This window comes from Ipomoea nil, unplaced genomic scaffold (genome assembly GCF_001879475.1).
Source record: "Ipomoea nil cultivar Tokyo-kokei standard unplaced genomic scaffold, Asagao_1.1 scaffold1932, whole genome shotgun sequence".
In the NCBI taxonomy this organism is placed as follows: Eukaryota; Viridiplantae; Streptophyta; class Magnoliopsida; order Solanales; family Convolvulaceae; genus Ipomoea; species Ipomoea nil.
In genome coordinates, this window is record NW_017618360.1 from 1,107,951 (window position 1) to 1,128,419 (window position 20,469).

Below are 20,469 nucleotides of genomic sequence, written 5' to 3' on the forward strand. Positions count from 1 at the left end.
GTTAAAAGTCCCACATTGAAAAAAATAAGAGAGAATATACGGGTTTATAAGGCCATGGGTTAAATTAGCTAATTGGTTGGATTCAATCTTTTAGTGTGGTTTGGTCAATCTTAGTTTATAAGATGGTATTGGTTGAGATTGACCAAGAACAGGTTGAATTAGTCTTATCCAGTGAGACGTGCTTAAGTAAAGTTCTTTTGCAGACAGTTTGATACATGTATAACTCCAAACAAATCTAAGCAGAAACATGAACCAGAAAGCAATCTGAAACCTTGGCTGAAAGTTTTAGACAACAAATCTAAGATCTTTTATCTGTGTCTAACAAAAATGTCACTCTTGCAGAACAAAACTAACAGATCATCAGAACAACATGCATGAAAACAAAGATCATAGATTAACCTTTCAAAAAAAAAGATCATAGATTAAAAAACAGCAAAAATGGATAAAGAATTCAACTCACCAGTTCTGTTAGCAGGATCTGACCTTAAACTATGTCATTTTCAACCCAATAGCTTGGAACAGACGATAAATGAGCTGCTAATCTGTTGCAAAATCGAAGGTTATGTGTCATGTTAAAGAGAACTCACATTTGTTGCAAAAGCGAAGGTTATGTGTCACGTTAAAGAGAGCTCTGCAAACACATCTGTTGCAAAATCGAAGATTATGTGTCATGTTAAAGAGAGCTCTGCAAACACATCTATTGCAAAATCGAAGGTTATGTGTCATGTTAAAGAGAACTCTGCAAAACACGACTTGAGTCGAAGCTGGATTAGAGAGTTGAGAGCAGCCATGACAGATAGGAAAGCTTTCAAGTTTTAAAGAAAGGGAAGGAAAGATTGTTGGGTGAACACTGAGCAAAGGTAGAGAATTATGGCCATTGTTTCCTGGCAAGCAATCAATAATATAGCAATGCTGCTGGGCCAAGATGGGTAATATACTAATATGCCACAGGAATATTCTGATTGGCTTAAACTCTTCGCACAGAAATTGAAGCAAACACGACAACATAAAAGAGTCAAGGGATGATCATCCCCTAAAATAAGAAAAACCAATTGTTGCACTCTTATTAGTAAACAAATATTGAGCAACTCAGCCAAGTTGGTTAACCTAGTAACCACAAAATTACATGTTCGATTACTAAGCCGGTCATGGTAACCTAGGTTGGTTTACCTCTTTGTAGTTTTTTATCGGTTAGAGTTACAAAGTGAGGTTAAGTAGTGATTACAGGTTTCTCTCGTCACACAAAAAAATATTACTTTCATGGTTAAAATATGAATTAAATACAATAAAACTCTTCTTAAATTTTTCTTTTTAAAAAAAACAGCCAAAACTGATTGTGAAGATTGAAGAACAGTTATTTCTTAATTTACATGTTTCAGAATTTTTTTTAAAATATAAAAATAAAAAACAGAACTGGTAGGTTGGGAAGGTAGTTATGAACATATACTACATTGTAACAGAGTCAGTAGTATTAAAAAAAAAATCAGAACCAGTAAAAAAACAGTGGACCCGGTTTAATGCGCAGTAGGGTTTTTTTAAAGCCAAAAAGGCAAAAACCCTATTCTTGCCTCTCCCAAAGTCGTTGTTGCTTGTTTCAGAGTTCAGATATGGCAGCGACAACAGATGCCCAGTCGAAATGGGAATTCAGCTGGTAAACTCTCTCTCTCTCTCTCTCTCACACTCACTTTGTGCTATTTATATATGCTAGCGTAATCAAGAATGTGTTGCAAAAATCTGATTTTTCTGTGTTCTTTGTTTGAATGTATGGAAAAGTTCCTATCTTTTTGTTTTTTGTTTGCAGTTTTGCGATATTCTTGCCTTTCCCAGAGCTCAAATGGAATATAAAAGTTCATGTCTTTCGTCTTTTTTGAGATTTTCATGATTGTCCCAAAATGTTGTTTTAAGGATTGGCTGTAACTTACTATTGCAATAGTGATATTCTTATCTGTTAACACTATGAGTTTATGAGTTGCTGTGTGGTGTGCAGTGAGTTGGAAGTAAATCTTGGATCTCAAGAACATGCTCAAATTATCTATACAGCTTTGTCTGTTGATAAGGAGGTAGGATTTCACTATCATCATAACTCTATTTTGCTTCATAATATAAAGCTTTGCTTGTATTATGACTGAAAACTTGATTTTCGTTGCGATTTTTATTTCAATTGCAGTTGCAGCCTGATAAGGTGAAAAGGGTAATGTCGGCTTCAGATGGGAAGCTTTTAGTGTGAGTACTCGCTCTTACTCCTCTGCATTGAATCTCTACATATCGAACATGTAACTTGTTAATCTGTTATATTATCATACCAGCATATCTACTTACACATTCTAAACTCCAGAAAGTGATTGGGACATAAATGTTAAGCTATGAGACCGCATCTTATGTTTACTGAAAGTATGACCATAATTTGGTTTGGTTTATGCTTGTGAATATTCTATGCCATTAGTGTGTAAATTTTCGTATTCCAACTCTTCCCCGTTCTGTTGGCAGGCATTTTGAGGCCACGGAAGCTAGGTTTCTTCGTGCATCATTTAGTGCTTTTGTAGATGTTCTTACACTTGCCACTAAAACCATTGAAGAATTTGGTCCAGTTATAGAAGTATGATAGATACACTCGACATTGTTGGACACGAGTTGGCTACTTTATGGTTTTTTATTGTCGATGGCTTCTTGTATTGTACTATTGTTTAATGAAACCCCGTAGTTTAGTGTTTGGTGGATTTACATGGCTCCAAGGAAATCTCGCATTCTTGTGGGGTTTTTCTTGTATGAAAGGTTTGATTTAGTTTTCTTGTAGATGGAGAGAACTGAAATCTTTAAAGCAGATATTGAACTGTTATTCTACATGTCTAGCGATTACTGAATATAAAAGGAGTATTATTTACATGTCTAGCAATTTCAAGGGGGGAGTTTACCCCTGTCGAGTAGTGGTTGTGGATTTCTCTCGTCAGCCAAAAAATAAATGAGTATTATTTACAACTGTGTTGAACATTTGCTTTGACAACAATGAAAAGTTCTGCAATTGTTTGAGGAAACTGTTTATACATATCTTCTTCACAATCAAGATTACACCTTATAACTCTACTAGTAAACAGATTTTCAAGGATACATTGTAATGGACTTTGAAATGTAATATACTCTGTAACACTGCAAAATCATGATAAATTTGAGTGAAGGGAGCATGCCCGAGTTTCTTCTTTGCTTAAAGGGATTGTATTGATTGATCGTGTATCGTCAGTATTCATCGAGGTATGTATATAGCACTTCATCTTTCTTTGATTTGCGTCGGCTAAGCAAAGATTTAAGAAGGCGTTTACTTTTGCTGGGGTACTCATCGGAATCTCTTGGTATATCTTTTTCAGCATGGAGCCGCATTGAGGCTGATTTGCGAGGTTCTGCAGGATACTGGTCCACCACCAAAAAGTATCCAAGAATCGTAAATTCCAAATATTGAGCTCCAAGTAAACAGGTATTGGTAGATTTAATGTAGGAATGAAGAAAAGGTCCGAAGAATTTTACCAGGCGTCTGGGGTTTGGAGTGGTTGGTCGACTTGAATTTGGGGTGGTTGACCGGGAGCCTTTTGGGGTGGTTGGGCGAGATGTTTTAGGCGTAGTGGACCTGCTGGCGAAAGATGCTGTTCGTAGAAGAGGAAAACGGTGTGGTGACACTGTCCGCTTCTCTGTTCCATCAAAAGAGAACACAACAAAGAACAACAAATATATAACCAACACCATTTGGTCTAAAGGAGAATGACAATGCAAGAAGAAGCGGGGAACAAACCTAGTTCTCTTCTTGGCATGGTCTTCGAGAACGAGAAATCACGAGGTTGTTGGTGAGAAAGTCGTGGAGAAGGTGATGGAGAGCGCCCTTTTCTGCACCTTTCAACACGTTAGTTATTGATGACTCGAGTTACCAGTTTTATAAACTACACATACTCTCTCACTACTTACACAACTGCAGATGATGGAGCTTCTGTAATCGTTGCACGAACAGCTGCAAGGAAATATCAAATCATAATCACATTGATGTTATCAGCTAGACGGGAGAAAAAACAGAAGAAGAAACTAAAGCATCCAGCATTCTACCATTTCGAAACTGATTCCAGTCATCTTCTGCATCAAGACCACGCAACGCTTCACCAACTAAGAAAGGAAATCGAGATCATTAGGGCCCGTTTACTAACAGAAACTGTTCTCTGTTTTTTTGTTTTCTCTTCTCAAATAAATGTAAGAGAGTAAAATAACAAATACCTGGCAAGATGTATCGTTTATGGTACTTAGGAGTATTTATAACTAACGATTGCTGTGAAAGACCCTCGCGATCAATATATCCCTGGCATGACCTTAGTCTCTAAACAACGATGAAAGAAACCATGTTAAAGAAATTAAAAATCTCAGCATTTTAAGCACATATTGACACTAAAAAGGCACTAGCAAGACAGTTACTACTTCCACAGAACATATACATGTGGTTCTCAGAAAGCAAAAAGAACGAACAAAGAAATCGCTATCACCTGCTCAATGGAAGATACCCGAAGTTCAGTTCCAGAAACTTCATCTACTTTTTCGTCTAATAGATCATTGACCTTATAAGTCACGGAGCCCAAATGATCAACGGTGTTCACAAGAGCTTTAATGGCATAATCTTTCAATGTATTTACCACTCTGTATGTAAAGAAAACTTCAGAACCAAAACAAGTACTAGAGGTCAAGCAGGAAGGAGGAAAATGGGACCTTCCGCAAAGTTAAACAGTTGACTCACACATGTTTTTGGTCATCGTTGGAGTACGATAACTCAAAATATTCAGCTGCAGAGTAGAGTTGTTTCCTGAGATTCTTCAAGTCCTGAAAAGTACAAATTGCAAGGATGAATAATTCTTACAATAACGATATTAGCTACAATAATACTAAAGGATTTGAATAATTCCTTTGCTAAGTAAGCCTGTAGTTTGGAAGTCCGACTTTTGAAAAGTATATGAAAGTAAACATCCTCCATTTTTATCATTTCTTTGATATCTAGATTCATACTAAGAGTGAAAATGATCAACAACACAGATTGAATGCTATTAAAACATGCCACTAAAAACTCTTTTGCAAGAGTCATGATGCAACATTAACGATGATCTATTCACCATTTACGACCCAAATTAGTACCTCCTAACTTCACCGAAAGAAGAAAACCAAGCACCGAGAAGGCGAGAACCACAAGAAAGTGAAACATAAACCGAGCAGCGTATAAAAGTACCTTAAGACTGTCGGAGAACAGCACGCTTTGCTGCATTGATACCTCGTCATAATTTGCTGGCTCTCGAGGGAAGGGCATTGCAGTGGTAGTTAAGGTCTCCATTTAGTAGCAATTGGTACAATGTCCTTATCCTGCAACTACCATCACAAATTACCCTCCAATATTTAACACTCAAGTAATAAATAAATGACAGTTTAGGGCAATCCCAGTTCTTAAAACTGCATTCTTTTGATGTACCCAACCAGAAAAAAGAGAAAGAAATGGTCTTCTCAACTAAAACCAGCACTTAGTAACTAATCTGATTTACAAACAATAATAATTCCTTGTTTTTTTCTCTGCCAACAACATAATTAACTTATAATATAATTCTAGTTCAAACCTTAAAAAAAAATTAAGGTAATAAAGAACAAGCCAACAAAAACAGTTTAAACCAGACAGGGACAACAAGAAATTCAGAAAATATGAAGTCAAGAATCAAGATAATGTCTTTTCATTATCACTGAGAATATTCCCAGATTAAAAAAATTACTAAACTTCAGAACTGTCATTTTTTGAAAATGCCAATACCTTCACCAACAAGTTCTCATTCTCCTAGGAAAACAAATCACTACAGTATATACCTCCACAAAACCCATAAAAAAGCTGCAATCTTTCATTTAAAAAGAAGAGAGAACTTTAAAGCAAAATTGGCAACCATATAGGTTATAGATGAAGACAAGAGCTCACCTGTGGCAAATTTCAGATTTTCTTTGGCTTTCTTGAGCAGCCAAGACAGTGGGATTTGAAGCACTGTGGAACAAATAAAAAGAAACCAATTTGAAATTCTTTATAATGGCTAGAGAACAAGTAAACAGGAACCCACTTCAGTGGGATTCAAAAAGCATGAGTAAGTGGAGACCAAAAATGGGGGGGATTGATAATGAAAACCAAATAGACATGACAATATGAGCAGCTTGGTTTCAAGAATTTTGACTAAATCAAAAGGAAAACGACAAGCATAAGGGCTTTTTTTTCTTTTCTGATTTTTTGAGGACTAGGAAATAGGAATGCAAAGACAAAGATGAGTGGAGAGAGGTTGTCTGAAAACAAAAGGGGGCAAAAGAGAAGGAGAAAATGGGGACAGCCGTGCATCAAGGCTAGCACGTCTGCTGCTCAAAAAAGCAAACAAATCGAGAGCAATTCTTACTAAATTGGTCAAATTATTAACTTAATAATCATAAAATTACAAAATTTGACTCTTAATAGAAATGATTTATTAACCTTTTTAGTTTAAGCCAATTAGCTATAAGTAATTTAAGCTTATTTATTGATTAAAATTACAAAACAAAATTTATATAATCCACATCTAAACTTGTTTACTAATTAAAATCACAAAACGATATTTATCTAGTACACCTTGAGATAATAAGGGAGAAAAGAAAGCATACTACCAGTGGAGCTCTGTGGTCTCATTCTCATTCCCTTGGTTGCAATCACCCACCCAAAATCTCTTTTCCCGTTTCTAATCATTGCCTGTTTCTGTGGGGCCCTCCCCATTTTCCTGCATCTTCATTTCACAATATTTAAATACTGTGGAATACTGGAATTCAATGACCCCCTCTGCCAATGTCTAGGCAGCTACCAATTCTTTATTACACACGCAGATGAGGTTAAATAACAACATTTAATTTTGTAGAGAGAAACTCTGTTTTTTTCTTTATTTTTTCTATTTAATTTGTCAAGGACAAAGCTTTTAATATTGAGTGTGAAGATGGCAGAACAATGAAGAGACTGGAAACTAGAGACACCAATTGAGGGCTAATGGGAGTTGTCCTATATGAGTGATTTAATGCATGGAAGAAATTTCTTCAATTCATATTTGATATTTCGGAATCGCAGAATAATAAAATTAATTTAACTGATACAATTCGCTGATTAAACCGCTAACACAATTTCCTATCCACTAACTGCTGATTGTTAAACAAAACCTAGCCTTTTGCACTCGCAATAATGGTAGACAAAAAGATCATTCAAACAAGGCGCGATTACATTCTAAGTTTCTAACAACAATGTCATGTCACAAGTAACAATCTAATAGAACATTGGATTCAATTTGAGATGTTGAAAATAATATGAAAGAAATGTTTTTTCCTCACCTGCTTTACCAACCGCAAGGCCGCAATCGAATAGGTTTCAGTTCCGGGTCGCAAAGGATAGGCGTCGACATCATTTCACCTCAAAACCCTCCTAAGTCCTATCTCCGACCCACACGCCAATCATGTAATATAATGCTCGCCGATCACACTTCCACGTTTGACCAAACATCATCAATCTCCCTTTTGTTAATCTGTATATATTCACGGTTGAAATCTATATGTATATTGTAATGTTATTAAAATTACTTTCAAATAAGACTCGAGTTTTGACTTTCATGATGTCCTATCATCTTAATCAATCGACTAACACACTTTGTAAGATTTAGGCTAGTGCACAATAGTCAATCAGTTTTCCCTTTTTTTTTTTTTTTTGAGAAATATAGAATTATATTATTTAGATATGACATCATTATAAATGAGGGTGAAAAAATCACTCCATGCCAATCAGACATAGAGATAGAATTATAGACTAACAGATGAATAATTTTGTCCACTAATCGGAGTAATCGCTTTAGCTGAGTTCGAATTTCTCTCGGGTTTAACAAAAGACATTAAACAAGATTAAAAGAAGAAGATTTTCATATTCGTCCAACAACTTCGATTTTACTTACCAAAAATGATCACTTCAACAAATCAATTTAAAGTTTAAGAATAGTTACAGTTATGTCTGTAATTATTAGAACTCTATTTTTTTTAGTACTATTGACCCTATTAGTTCAAAGAGCCAATATCTCACCACCGCAAAAAGAGTCACAGAGATGATATTTTAACACAAGGTGTATGTTTGGCTATTACAATTCTATTGAGTATATAATATATAAATAATAAATATTAAGTTCAACTATTAATTTCAACTTAAACAAAACTTATTATAGAGTACATTTTAATTATTGTTGAAAAAGCTATCACTTCACTTTTACTCCTACCTAATTGATAATTTAAGGGATAGACTGACTCAATGGCTTTAATTATTATTATCCTAAACCAAAACTGTAGTTAATTTCCATAGTATAGTGATTAGAGTATGAAAATGGGCCACCACTAACCCTCCATCAATCAAGCTTTTTCTTCATTTCGTTTTGCCCTTTGTCTCTTTCCAATACTTATAATAATTTACTTTACGCCGTGAATGACGGACTGTCAACCCCACCCCATGAGAATCATTTCCTGTCCTTCTCTCATGTCACAAATATTAACTAGTAAACTTTTTTTTTTTTTTTTTTGACATAAGTGTCAAATAGGTCCATTTACAACTGCGAAGTGCTTAATTTTTATCATGAACTAAATTAAGTGTCAAATAAATTAATCTACGAGTTAAATTTGTTCAATTAACTTTCTTTACAGATTAATAACATGTTACCTATTTAATTATTAAAATAAATAAATAAAATAAAATTAAAAAAAAAAAAAGAATACAGCCACTGGCCGCCGTTCCTGTTCCAGGCCGTGCTGGGAATCGAACCTGAATTTTTTTTAAGGGGAGACGCGCGTTTTTTAATAAAACGACGTCGTTTTGGCATCCGTATGCACCATGCATAGTGCATACGGATGCACAGCATAACGATTGGTGCAACCGTGCCAACCTTGTAAGGTGGGCAACGTTCCAGATTCTTAATTTTTAAATTGTAGATTCATAATTTCTATACCGTAAATTCATAATTTAAATACAGTAAATTTATAATTTCTATATTGCAAATTTATAATATCTGTACTGTAGATTCATAATTTATAAACTGTATAATTATCAAATTATGAACATATAGTTATGTGATTTGTGAATATAGAGTTTAATAATTGGGAATATCGAAAATTATAGCTCTATAATTATGAACATATATTTATAAAATTTATAAAATTATAAACATATAGCTGAGTTAATTCCAGCAATAGTCCTCCAACTATTGTGATTTTCCAGAATTGGTCCCCGTCTTTTAATTTGGACGAAAAAGACACTTGACTTTCAAATTTGTTCCACCATTAGTCCTTCCGTTAACTTTCACTTTGTTAGGTGTTAATGCAGGGGTTAAAATGGTCATTTCATCAGATTCAGCTTCTTTCTCTAATTTCAACCTTTCTTCATCACAGCAGATCGATGACATCCTCCCGTGAAGACATGACAGATGCTTCAATCTCACGACTGAGGTAGTAAATATACATATGCTCTGGTATGTGAAGTTTCCGACATCCTATGGCAGCAAGAAGAGTGGATTTATCACAGCCATTCAGCCCAAGCAAACCATGGCAGCAAGAAGAGTGGGTTCTGTTGGACACGAGTATCATTGGTTCAAGCTTCTCTAGTTTTAAATATAAAATACTATAAATCAACAACATTTTATTCATTATTACATCTTATGTGCATAATTGGCTAATTGTTACTCAAAATATGGTGCATATTAATCAACAGCATTGTTCTTTAACACCATTTTCAAACCAAAACTAGTAAGCCCCATTGCTTCGGCAAGTAAAACCAATATTATCCAGCAAATGTTCTCGTCAGTAATAAGCTAATCCTTTTGAATTATACACACTATTTGGTAACGTACAATCAATGACATGCAAAACTGAAACAAAATCAAGGCAAATGCTCCTGACAACAGAGAATTCGATAACGTGAGATCCGAAAAGTAGATCAGAAACCTCATCCGAATATCTCTAGACCGAGGATGCGAACACGGAATGCCGTACACGTCCGATCGGATATCTGGAGCTCCCCAACTCCGTTGGCCAAATTGTCGACGCTCGCACTGCCGTTCTCCGCTGCAGTCACCGCCGCTACGGCCTTGGACGAGGCCACAGCAGCTTTACCGCCTCTTTTGGCAGCAGCCGCCGGCAAATAGATGAGAAACAATGGAGTTTTTCATTTTGCTCATCTATTTTTAATACATTCGTATACTCACGAACATGAGGAAGGAGTCAAGCTAATGAAATGACCATTTTAGCCCCTACACTAACCCCCAACTAACTGAAAGTTAACGAAAGACCAATGCTGGAACAAATCTGAAAGTCAAGTGTCTTTTTTGTCCAAATTAAAAGACAATGACTAATTTTGAAAAATCACAATAGTCGGAGGACTATTACTGGAATTAACTCCATATAGCTCTATCACATGTTCACAAACCTAATGCTGTAAATTCATAATTTATATACTGTAGATTCATAATTTATATAATATAGATTCATAATTTCTACACTGTAGATTTATACTAAAGACGAAACAATGCGATTGCGAAAGGAAAAACGTCGTTAACGATATGTGAAAAATAATTTTTTTTTAATTAGAAATATTATGAATCTACAGTATATAGAAATTTGCCAACTCATTTACTCCCACCCATGTACCGTTATGTGAGTCAAGTTTAGAGAAACCTAACGAGTTTTCAAACAAGCAACTCTCAAACTAGTTCACCATGGGGCAAGTTGACTCATCTTCACACCTAGGGGTGACCACAGGTCCGGTTCCGATTCCGTGGATGGCGAAATCGGAACCGGAACCTTATACCACGGTTCCAGTTCAGAACCGACGATTCCGGTTGGAACTGTCGGTTCTAACCGGATTTATTTAAAAAAAATTAAAAAACACTATAATATTTATTTTGAGAAAATTACACTTTTGGTCCTATGACTATATGGGGGGTGGTAATTTCAGTTCGTGACTTTTAAAACTAACAAATTTAGTCCTTTTAGTATGCTTTTTTTTAGCAGATTTGATCCTTCCGGCCAAATCACAGGCCAAAAGTCACCGGAAAAATGTAAATTATTTTTTATTATTTAATTATGAGGACAAATTGGTCATTTTCAAGTCATTTCTTCTTCTTTCTCTTCGGCTTGCCTTCGAAAATCCCGGTGTCCTGGGATATTCGTGAGCTTCGAACGCCATGAACTGTGGGCGGGGAGATGAATGTACAGACGATAGATATATATAGGTACAGAGGGGGAGGGGTGGGTGGTGAGGAGGATAGGTAGAATTGTGGATGGAGAGATGCGTGGCTACATAGTATACGAGGTTGTCATGCAAAAGTGCAAGAAGGCAGGGGATAGTCTCATCTGTTCTTGTCTCCACCTCCGCGGAACCGCCTGCTTAAAACTTTCATAAATGCTTGCCTGCAATTCATCATCAATAACATAAACATCAATAAAATTTTGATTTACCAGAAAACTCACAATTCTAAAAGATATATATTCTATAGGAATCGATATTGGACTTACCAAAAGACTGGAACTGCTACGTGAGAAATTCAGGAAGCTGCTTCTTCTTCCAACCCTTGCGAACTTCTTCGCCCTCTTACCGTAAGAATTGGGGTCGGTTACGGAGGAGGAAAAGTCAAAGCTGCCCTTGCAAACCCTTGCATTCTCCTTGGAGCTTTCCCATGACGATGGAGGCGATGATGATGATCGCTCTTTGCTCTCTCCCTTTCGGAGCCTGACGAGGCCTTCCTCGACGCTTCGGAACGACGAGAACGACGAGAGGCTGACGTCCGGCCAGTCCAGCACGGTGGTAGGCGAGGGCGTGGTGGTCATTTTAGCCGCCGATTCGTTGTTCATCAGCAACCTAGGAGGCAAGTCGAGGCTCCGGCAGACCGTCTTGGAGTTCCGCGGCTGCGGCGGCGATGCTTCGCAGGCGACGGCGGAGGTTCTCGGCTTTCCCGGCGCTTCCTCCCATAGAAACGGTATAGATGCCGGCGCGTGGAGCGGCGGCGTGAGTGCGGCTAACGGTACTCTGCTAGGCTTGCTAATGGGGAACTTGGTCAGAGAGAGCTTGGGAGTAGCTTTTGGTTCGTAATCCTCGTCGGAAAAAGCCATGATAATCGCCAGAACTCAGAACCCTACCCTCATTGCCGATCAGCTGCGCTGCCTTTAAATGGAGTTTGATTGATAGTGTGAAAATGGAACAGAGAAGCGAAATGGACATGGGACTGAGAAGGTGCAAAACGCTCCTGGCGCTTCTTATTCACGAGCCAAGTAACGGTCCTAACGGATACCTTTGACGGGCCAATAAAGTGACAAAACTGCCCTCCTGGTATATTGTGTCCCATACTGGCATACTTCAACACCATGAATTAGTCAACGGAAAATAATAAGTGTCGTTTTTGAAGCAAAATTTCATGATCCGATTATGTCGCGGAAATAAAATAATCAAACAGTGTGACCCACTTCAAGGGTCCCACGTCCTGGTCTAACAAAGCATCGGGAAAGATGTAAATAGAGGCTAAACCTTTGTTATTGTTTAATTAATTTGATTAATTCTTTTGTATTAGTTGACTCGTAAAAATCAAGATTACATAACAATATTTAAATTATAACTAAAAGTTTAACATAGTAAAGTGATGAATCCTATTCAAACATAAAAGAAATCACCTTGGTGGGTGGTGGTGCAATGGTGTTGTTGTTGTTAGATAATAAATATTGAAAGGGACTTGTAAATGGATTTCAAAATATTTATATGAAATTTGAGATTTGATGGAGAGCCGGCAAATTTGTTAATAATGTAGCATTATTTCTCATTTAATATTTCTATCTGCAAAATAATGATACAAAAATGACACATTGTGTCCAGGTATAATTAAATGTCTAAATTAATTAACTAATAAAAAATAAGTTCATAAATTTTATTTTGTTAATAGTTGTAAGGTGCATGGACCTATGCGCATTTTCTAGTCTTAGAGGTTAAGTTTTGCTTTTGAGGTCAAGCATTACTGGGAGAGAATGTCACATCTTCCACCATTCAATCAATCACTGCATTAACAACCACCACGTGGCACGATTCATTTTATCATTTAGTGGTAAAATGTTACATGGATTCCATCATCAACAAATCTTTAGCGTGCTACTTTTTACTTCGTCAGTACAAATAAGGGACTTCATTTGCATGTTACATGATTCTAATTTCACTTCATCTACATTATTACCAACTAAGTGAGAACAGTCCGAGTTCATTTATAATAAAAGACAAACTATTGTACTAAAATTCTACAATGTAACATATAGTATCTTGATTACTTGTTTCGTATAACGCTATCATTATCGGATTAAAAAAATGATGCACGATGGGCACATGCACTTAGTAGGATGAATGCAAAATGTTATAAACTTCTATCTCAATTAATGTCAAGAATAAGTGGTAAATTTGTGAAGATAAATTAAATGATAGGGTAGGCATATTAACACTGGCCCCACCTCCCATCTATTCTCATACCTAAATCGACTAAAATTGTTGATGTTTTGTCACATCTTTCTTCTTTTCCCTTAATAGCTAATGCATTTATGTCTTTTTTTTTTTTTTGAGAACAAAAAAAAAAAAAAAAAAAAAGACATAAATGCATTATTATCATGTGGATAACAATTCGTCGGCTACAACTCAACTGGTTAATTAATCTACAATAGTTCCGATGAAGTATGGATTGGAGGCCTATAAGACAAAAATGGGAGGCATGAATTAGGGGTCTGTATGTTAGTTGAAACACATTTCGTAATTTACCTCATTCACTAATCTCTCGACAAAAACAGTTAGTTAGAGACTCTTAAATTTGAGTGCAAAGTTATTAGGTCGATAAGATCAGAACTAGTAGTGTAGGAGCAGCTTGAAGAAGAAAGATGATCAAAAGTCCAAATAAACCATGTGAAGAGCACTGTCCATTTGATCTATGGAGCCTCCACCATGGGTCATAATGTCATATATGCATTTAATGCACTTCACATTTTCTTCTTGGTATGGTCCATGTCCAATTCAATATGCTTCACAAGAAAACATATTATTGCTACTTCTAAGGTAATGTATTCTCACTATGTAACTTTATTGATTAGTCAAAAGAGGGGGAAAAAACGATTAAAGGAGAAATGACAATTTTGTGTTTATTAACTGAAAAAATTCTTATTTTTGGAAAAATGAAAAGCAGAAAATGTTTTTATTTGTATATTTTTTCTAATTTGAAAACAAAGAATGGAGAACAGGAAATTGAAAATTGAAATAAACACAATCAAATTAAGGTTTAGAAAAGATCATAGCTGGATTTGACCTCTAATGTTAGGGTTTCGTTAAAAATCTTACAATCAAATCCATCACTTCACCCAAAAAAAAAAAAAAAAAAAAAGATTAAATAGAGAATCGCGGAGGACCAATGAGCAGAATTGAAGAATTTTGCCAGAAAAGACTGTCGGAGACGGCCTCATGCGCCGGCGCGTGGCGTCGGAGCATCAGCGACGTGGTGGTTCATGGAGGCTGAACCGGCGACGAGAAGGGATGGGTCAGGGTTGTCGGAGACTAGAAAAGGTATTGGTAATTTGGTAGCACTAATTTGACAAAAGAACTCACCAATAGCAAGTAATTTGAGAAAATAGTTTCGAATGAACAATAACTTCTACTGTTCACGAAAAAAAATGAAAAAAATTCAAGTTTTGGCTTCTGAATTTGGCGCTAAAGTTTAACTCTTAATATGGTGAAGACTTGATTCAGAACCCTTTAACATAACGCAAACTCCCTACACGAGTTGAATATTCAACATTATAATTGTATTAGTTCTTCAGTTTAACATTATTATAAAACAGAACACAGACATCTCTGTGTTGGTTGACTATAAAATATGTTTGGAGCATAATCCATATCCTTAAAAGATCACCAACACATGCCTGTCTGGGGCTAAATGCTAGAAGTCTAACACCAAAACCAATCACATCCCATATTAAAACTCAGTCATCTGATCTTTAGCTTGTACTATGTTGTCAACAACAGAACTGATGCTACATTACTACCCTACATTTAGAGTCCCACACTTGTCAAATACTACCTTAGGCATCAACCCATTTGGATGTTTGTCATTAGCCAATAATATAACAATGAAGATTCTACTTAAGTCAGGCAAATAACATCATAATTGACTTGGTTTTCTGGTTTGCCTGTGTTATAATCTAAGATTGGGTCAGTGTCACTCAACTGGGCTGTAAACAACAGCCAGGTGAACACAAAGTAGACCGAACAAGTTCTGATATCATGTTATGGAATACGGAGTATAATCTAAGATTGGGTCAAGGTCACTCAACTGGGCCATAATGCACATGGGCGAAACCACACTAAAAACTGAATCCAAGCAGTTAGCTAGTCTAATCCATGACCTTATAAACCCATATGTTTCTCACTTATTTTTCAATGTGAGAAGAGTACTGGTTTGGTGTGCAAATCAAGAATTTCATATGAACACTGTGAAAAGAGATTCCTATTGCAGGTGGTAAAATCACTATACAAAATTACAGATATATATATCTTAGATAGCTCTGCAGAAGATGGACCAAAAGCTTGCAGAAAGAAAGGGGTAAAAAGGTTGGTTGTTTACTTGTTTTCTTTACTACGTTGGGGAGATTTTCTATCGTGTCATGCCATCACAAGCCAGTGTGCCTTCAAGATCTCCGATGATTCGTGCTATCCTAACTTCAAGGCCTCTCTGAACTTCTTTGAAGAGAGTTTTGATGTTATCTGCAAACCTCTTCATGTCGAAGCAGTCGGGCCTGTCAACTTCTTGTAATGCTCCAACTAATCCCGAACCAACCTTTGTCTGAACTTCGATCAGCTTCTGTCCGGTTGCCACTATGTATCTCTGCAGTTGAAACGTTTCCTCGAGAAAGTGTTCCAGCATCTTGATCTGCTCCTTTGTTCTTGCTTTGTCGAGATTGTTTTCGTGCTGTGAACCAAGAACAAAGAAATGGATTACAATCATGAACAAATGGATGAAGGAAAAAGAAAAAAAACTTTTTTTTTTTGGGAATTGGAGCTTTTACCATTCTCTTGCAAAGATCATCGATCTTTCCCTGAAGAGACTCGTATCGAGCAACCTGCTTATTTAGTACAGATATCAGTGCATAGAATCCTTGCATAGTGAAGTGTGCATTGCCATTGCTTTCGCTATTTTCACATCGCTCTTGCTTTCCTGTCAAGCGCTCGAGCACGAGAAATTGCTGTTTCAGCATCTTGATCTTGCACGAGATTCCAAGAGCTTGAAGATTCACCTTCCACGCGGGGCTAATCTTAGGTGCAGAATTGTCTACCGAAGTTGATGTTTCAGCACCACGAGAATTGTCTGTGTTGAAATGTTCGTCTCCCGTTGAACTTGGCTGCAAGGCCACCGAGGCGCCCTCTTCTTGAATCTCCTTTATAGGATATTTTAGTGTCAATATGATGTCCTTGGGAGGATTTACTGCTGTAATTTCAGCCTCCTCACAGATTTCCTCGGTGCCCTTCTTGATTCCTTGCTCTTTCTCCCCCGGTTTTCTCTTTATAATCTTAACTTTGGACCAAATTGTATCTTGATCTTGCGGCTTCTGACAATCTGGGACATCCTTTGACTCACTCAGCCGCTCGTTTAAGGAATTTATTTCTGCTTCCCGGTTCGAGACCAATGCTTCCAACCTCATGTTCTCTTGTCTCAGTTGCGACAGGTCTTGATCCATAGCTTCGAAATGGGACCGAAGCCTCTTCGACTCCACTTCCATGCTAAGCAGGCGCCAACGAAAAGCTTCTAACTTCTCATCCTTGAGCCTCAACTGTTCTGCAAAAGCTTCGATTTCTAGGTGATGCCTCTGCTCAAATGCAATCCTGTATTTCTCAACCTCGGATCGAACCCAATTCTCCAAGTGCTCAATATCAGCTACAGATACTGCAGAAAAAAAGATTTTAAGGCATTGTCGATATCTTGAGTACTATTGACTCTGTTACAATACAGTATCTGTTCATAACTACTTTTTCAACCTACTGAAGCACAAAGAGTCAATACCACCTCCACTGAGGCTCGAATCCACAACCTCCCATATGGGAGAGCAACTGGTCAATATCTTAAACCATAACGAAGAAGGAAAAATCATAGAATCCACAACTTTTTTAGCAGATCATAATAGATACAAGGGAAACGAATTTATATGAATTTTAACAATTAGAATGAGAAATTGTGGCAGTCTTACTTTCATTGTCATTGGTCAAATAGTTGTCAGTTAGAGGAGAAATGAGTTCGGGATCTTTCCTACAGGCAGATTGTTCGTACTCGAGAAGATAATCTATCTTCTTTAATCTGTTCTTTCCAGAATTGGATGGCATAATCTCATTTGGGTGCAGCCCTTTACCATCTAACTTAGAATTTCCATGTTTAGACAAGAGATTTCTTAACGAGAGCCTTTCGTGCCTGGACTCAGAGAGGTGTTTCCATCTTTCGGTTTCTAGCTCGGCCTGTTTTCTCTTGGATTTAGATAGCTTCACTTCCTGCAAAAGCATTTGTTTCTCTGCGGTGTCCAATTTGGACTTTCGAAGCATGGCGGATAAGATCTGATCTTTCTGTTCCAAGTCCTTTCGCACCTTAACGAGGTCCATAGATAGCTTCTGCATCATCAAAACCGACTGCTCCTTTTGCTGCAAGACCGAATCGAGCTCCTCCTTAGCAGCCTCGAATTGCCTAGCAGCACGGCCCATCTCGGCTTCGAGCTGGCGCTGGCTCGACACGAGCTCGATGAAAGCGGTCTTGTGCTTCGTGATCTCGGTGCCATGCTTTTGAGCTTCAACCTTTGCAGCATTTCTCAACTCTTCTGCAACGTTTTCGGCCTTCCTCAATTCATCTTCGAGCTCCTTGCATTTCTCTCCCTCTTCCTCAATCGCCTTATCTTTCAACTGCAAAGCAGCCTCGTTTTCCCTCAACTTTTCGTTCAATTCGGAGACCGTTTTGTCCTTCTTCATCCCGACAACTCTCAGCTCGTGCATCAGGCCGCCAATTTGCTGCCTGAGTTTCTTCCTCTCGTTAAACCAGCACTGCTCCTGAGCTGCATAAATCCCAACAACCTTAGCATTCGCCTTTGCATCCTCGCTTCGTTGTTTCTTCAGCTCTTCAATCTCTCCCCGAGCATTCTCGAGCTCAAACGTTAGATCAGACATCCTAGTATTATTAGCCTCTTCCTTTTGAATCCTCCAAACAAGCAACCCTAACAACTGGGCACTTCCTTGGAGCATTTTATTCCTGATCTCTGACCAATTCTCATCACATGATTCAGAATCTGGCAAAACCCTCAGTGCAAAGAATGCACAGGAAACCCCAAAGAAAATTGGCCCAAAATTTTCCTTCCCTTCTAAAGAACCTGAATCCCCCTTGTCACCCATTACACTGTAACATCAATTTCTCCTAACAAACTAAAAAACAGGAACAAGAGATTAGAACTAAATCAGAACATTGTATCCTATGGAAAGCACAATCAAGAACTAAAATCAATCAAAAATATAGATGCCATAGAAAGACCCAAATCAAGAAATGGACTCAATGAAGGAATACTACTGTTCTTGAGACAAATGTGAAATTAAGCAGAAAGAAGAAGGTGGGTGTAAATTAAAGATAACTTACAAGATCAGAATGGTTAAAGCCTAAATAAAGGCCCCTTTGAGCAGAAAATCCCAGAGAGCAGAACTACTGGGACCTAATTATAAGAGCAAAAAAGACCAAAACTTTGAACATTCTGATTTCTGAGCCTGCAACCATCTGCAGAAAAACTGGCAGACCAGCTTGTTTTGTATGAGTTATTGTCAAAACATAACCCACCAGACCAGAACGCCAAAAGCATGACTTTACAAGAGAAAGACTGCAAAATTAGTTAAAGAAGAGATGGTACCATGGGAAAAGCAGTAGAAAAAAGTGAGGCTAATTGTTCCCTGGTTTTCAGAAGCTGATGACCCATAAAACCCCACTCTTGCAGGCCTTTTGTCCTTCAACTCACCCCCACTTCCCCCTTATTTTCTTCTTCCGTTATGGCTCTCAATGTGAGGGAGCATTGGTGCTAGATTCCTGGTGGTGGGCTTCTCACCATTATTATTGATTTATTGCCCAGAAAAATCCCAGCTCAAAATATTTTTTTTTAAAAATGGAGTTATAAATATTTACATCTCTATCAATCTTGCAGTGAGACCACCGCAAAATATTGTATCGTCGCCAGGGTGGCCTTGCTGTAATTTGGTGGGTGCCCAGAATCCTTCACTGCTCCCTTAAACTATAATCATTTTTCCCTTTTTTTCATCTCTTCATTATATTACCAAGCAATCAATCTGTTATAATTTGGGAGTGTGGTTGACTGGAAGAGACTCATCCATCCTTAATCAAATGTTAATAATTCAATCTACGTGCCTACAATTCTCAATCGAGTGGATTAGTCATTGTGTCTGACCGTGAAAACCATGAGTACACCAAAAAAAAAAAAAATTAATATGTCATAATTTGTTACCTATACTAATATTTTACAGAGTGTGTCTATACTATTTTTTTTGTGTGTGTATATATAATTTTCACCGTCGTACACAGTAACTAATCTCCTGGTTGAATTGTAGGCACGTCTTTAGATGGGACGATTTAGTGACTAATCCCCTAATTGAATTGTAGACACGTCCGTGGGACAACTGACCTGGAGATTTAAGGTTGCTCCATTGTTTATGAATTAGTATTTAGTATAGACACACTCTTACCAATTCATAATTAAGTTGTTTTCGGATCTTATTTCAAAGATAAACTTTTTAATCTCAAATATTCAATAACTCGTTTAAGAAAAATCAAACTACATATCAAGCACTATGATTTGATCATTACATCTTGTCCTACCTATTCTAAACAACTTTCACAAAAATAGTTTAAGTGGGCAATTTTGATTGAATGTGTCACCCACCCTAAATAATTTAACAAAATTTTGTCCTTGTACGTCCAATATGCACCACATGAAGCTTACTACAACTATATAAGCAAGCAAGGGCCAACAAGCAGCAGTATCAACTTGTCACTGTATATTTGATTCCACTACATACAATTTCATCACCCATAATTGAGGCCAAGGAGCCCGCATGAGGAGCTCAGTTGATCATAGGGGTGAAGTTTGAGAACAATGATTTGGATTTGAGTCTCATCTGTGGCAGTGTGGGAGCAACATCTCAAAGTGAGAGAGGCTCTTTGTGCCTAGTAAGCAAATGTTTAGCCTCTGTGTTCAACTGGGTTCATGATTTACATCTTCCTAATGCTCTGTCAGATCGAGGCGTGGGGGCCCTTGGGGTTGGAATTTAACCTTTTGGGAACAATAATTGAGGCCAAGGAATATATA

At 37.3% G+C, this 20,469-nt stretch overlaps 4 protein-coding genes across 7 annotated transcripts; 1 reads left to right on the forward strand and 3 right to left on the reverse strand.

Moving 5' to 3' along the window:
- The first annotated feature begins 1,539 nt into the window (after nt 1-1,539).
- On the forward strand, nt 1,540-2,843 carry LOC109193936. The gene is made up of 4 exons (XM_019344763.1): nt 1,540-1,651; nt 1,988-2,060; nt 2,168-2,223; nt 2,488-2,843. Exons 1-4 carry the CDS (start codon nt 1,608-1,610, stop codon nt 2,600-2,602), a joined length of 288 nt encoding a protein of 95 aa, XP_019200308.1. The 5' UTR covers nt 1,540-1,607; the 3' UTR covers nt 2,603-2,843.
- Nucleotides 2,844-2,948: 105 nt separating this feature from the next.
- Nucleotides 2,949-6,323, reverse strand: LOC109193931 (protein ABIL2). Of its 2 annotated transcripts, none has more exons than XM_019344758.1 (10): nt 5,969-6,323; nt 5,243-5,373; nt 4,760-4,842; nt 4,512-4,662; nt 4,249-4,348; nt 4,084-4,140; nt 3,949-3,991; nt 3,779-3,870; nt 3,517-3,677; nt 2,949-3,402 (listed from the first exon to the last, which is right to left on the reverse strand). In XM_019344758.1, the coding sequence occupies exons 2-10, from the start codon at nt 5,342-5,344 to the stop codon at nt 3,232-3,234; spliced, it is 960 nt and encodes a 319-aa protein (XP_019200303.1). In that variant the 5' UTR covers nt 5,345-5,373; nt 5,969-6,323; the 3' UTR covers nt 2,949-3,231. The 2 variants fall into 2 exon arrangements, with proteins under 2 accessions (XP_019200303.1, XP_019200304.1); XM_019344759.1 differs by having other exon boundaries at nt 5,243-5,379.
- Nucleotides 6,324-11,191: 4,868 nt separating this feature from the next.
- Nucleotides 11,192-12,281, reverse strand: LOC109193933 (uncharacterized protein At4g00950). The gene is made up of 2 exons (XM_019344761.1): nt 11,584-12,281; nt 11,192-11,478 (listed from the first exon to the last, which is right to left on the reverse strand). The coding sequence occupies exons 1-2, from the start codon at nt 12,175-12,177 to the stop codon at nt 11,365-11,367; spliced, it is 708 nt and encodes a 235-aa protein (XP_019200306.1). The 5' UTR covers nt 12,178-12,281; the 3' UTR covers nt 11,192-11,364.
- Nucleotides 12,282-15,535: 3,254 nt separating this feature from the next.
- On the reverse strand, nt 15,536-19,319 carry LOC109193923 (centromere-associated protein E). Of its 3 annotated transcripts, none has more exons than XM_019344748.1 (5): nt 19,272-19,319; nt 18,738-19,175; nt 17,320-18,529; nt 16,144-17,018; nt 15,536-16,046 (listed from the first exon to the last, which is right to left on the reverse strand). In XM_019344748.1, the coding sequence occupies exons 3-5, from the start codon at nt 18,497-18,499 to the stop codon at nt 15,732-15,734; spliced, it is 2,370 nt and encodes a 789-aa protein (XP_019200293.1). In that variant the 5' UTR covers nt 18,500-18,529; nt 18,738-19,175; nt 19,272-19,319; the 3' UTR covers nt 15,536-15,731. The 3 variants fall into 3 exon arrangements, with proteins under 3 accessions (XP_019200293.1, XP_019200294.1, XP_019200295.1); XM_019344749.1 differs by lacking the exon at nt 19,272-19,319 and having other exon boundaries at nt 18,738-18,883; nt 19,003-19,242; XM_019344750.1 differs by lacking the exon at nt 19,272-19,319 and adding an exon at nt 18,557-18,576 and having other exon boundaries at nt 17,320-18,521; nt 18,738-19,242.
- Nucleotides 19,320-20,469: the final 1,150 nt, after the last annotated feature.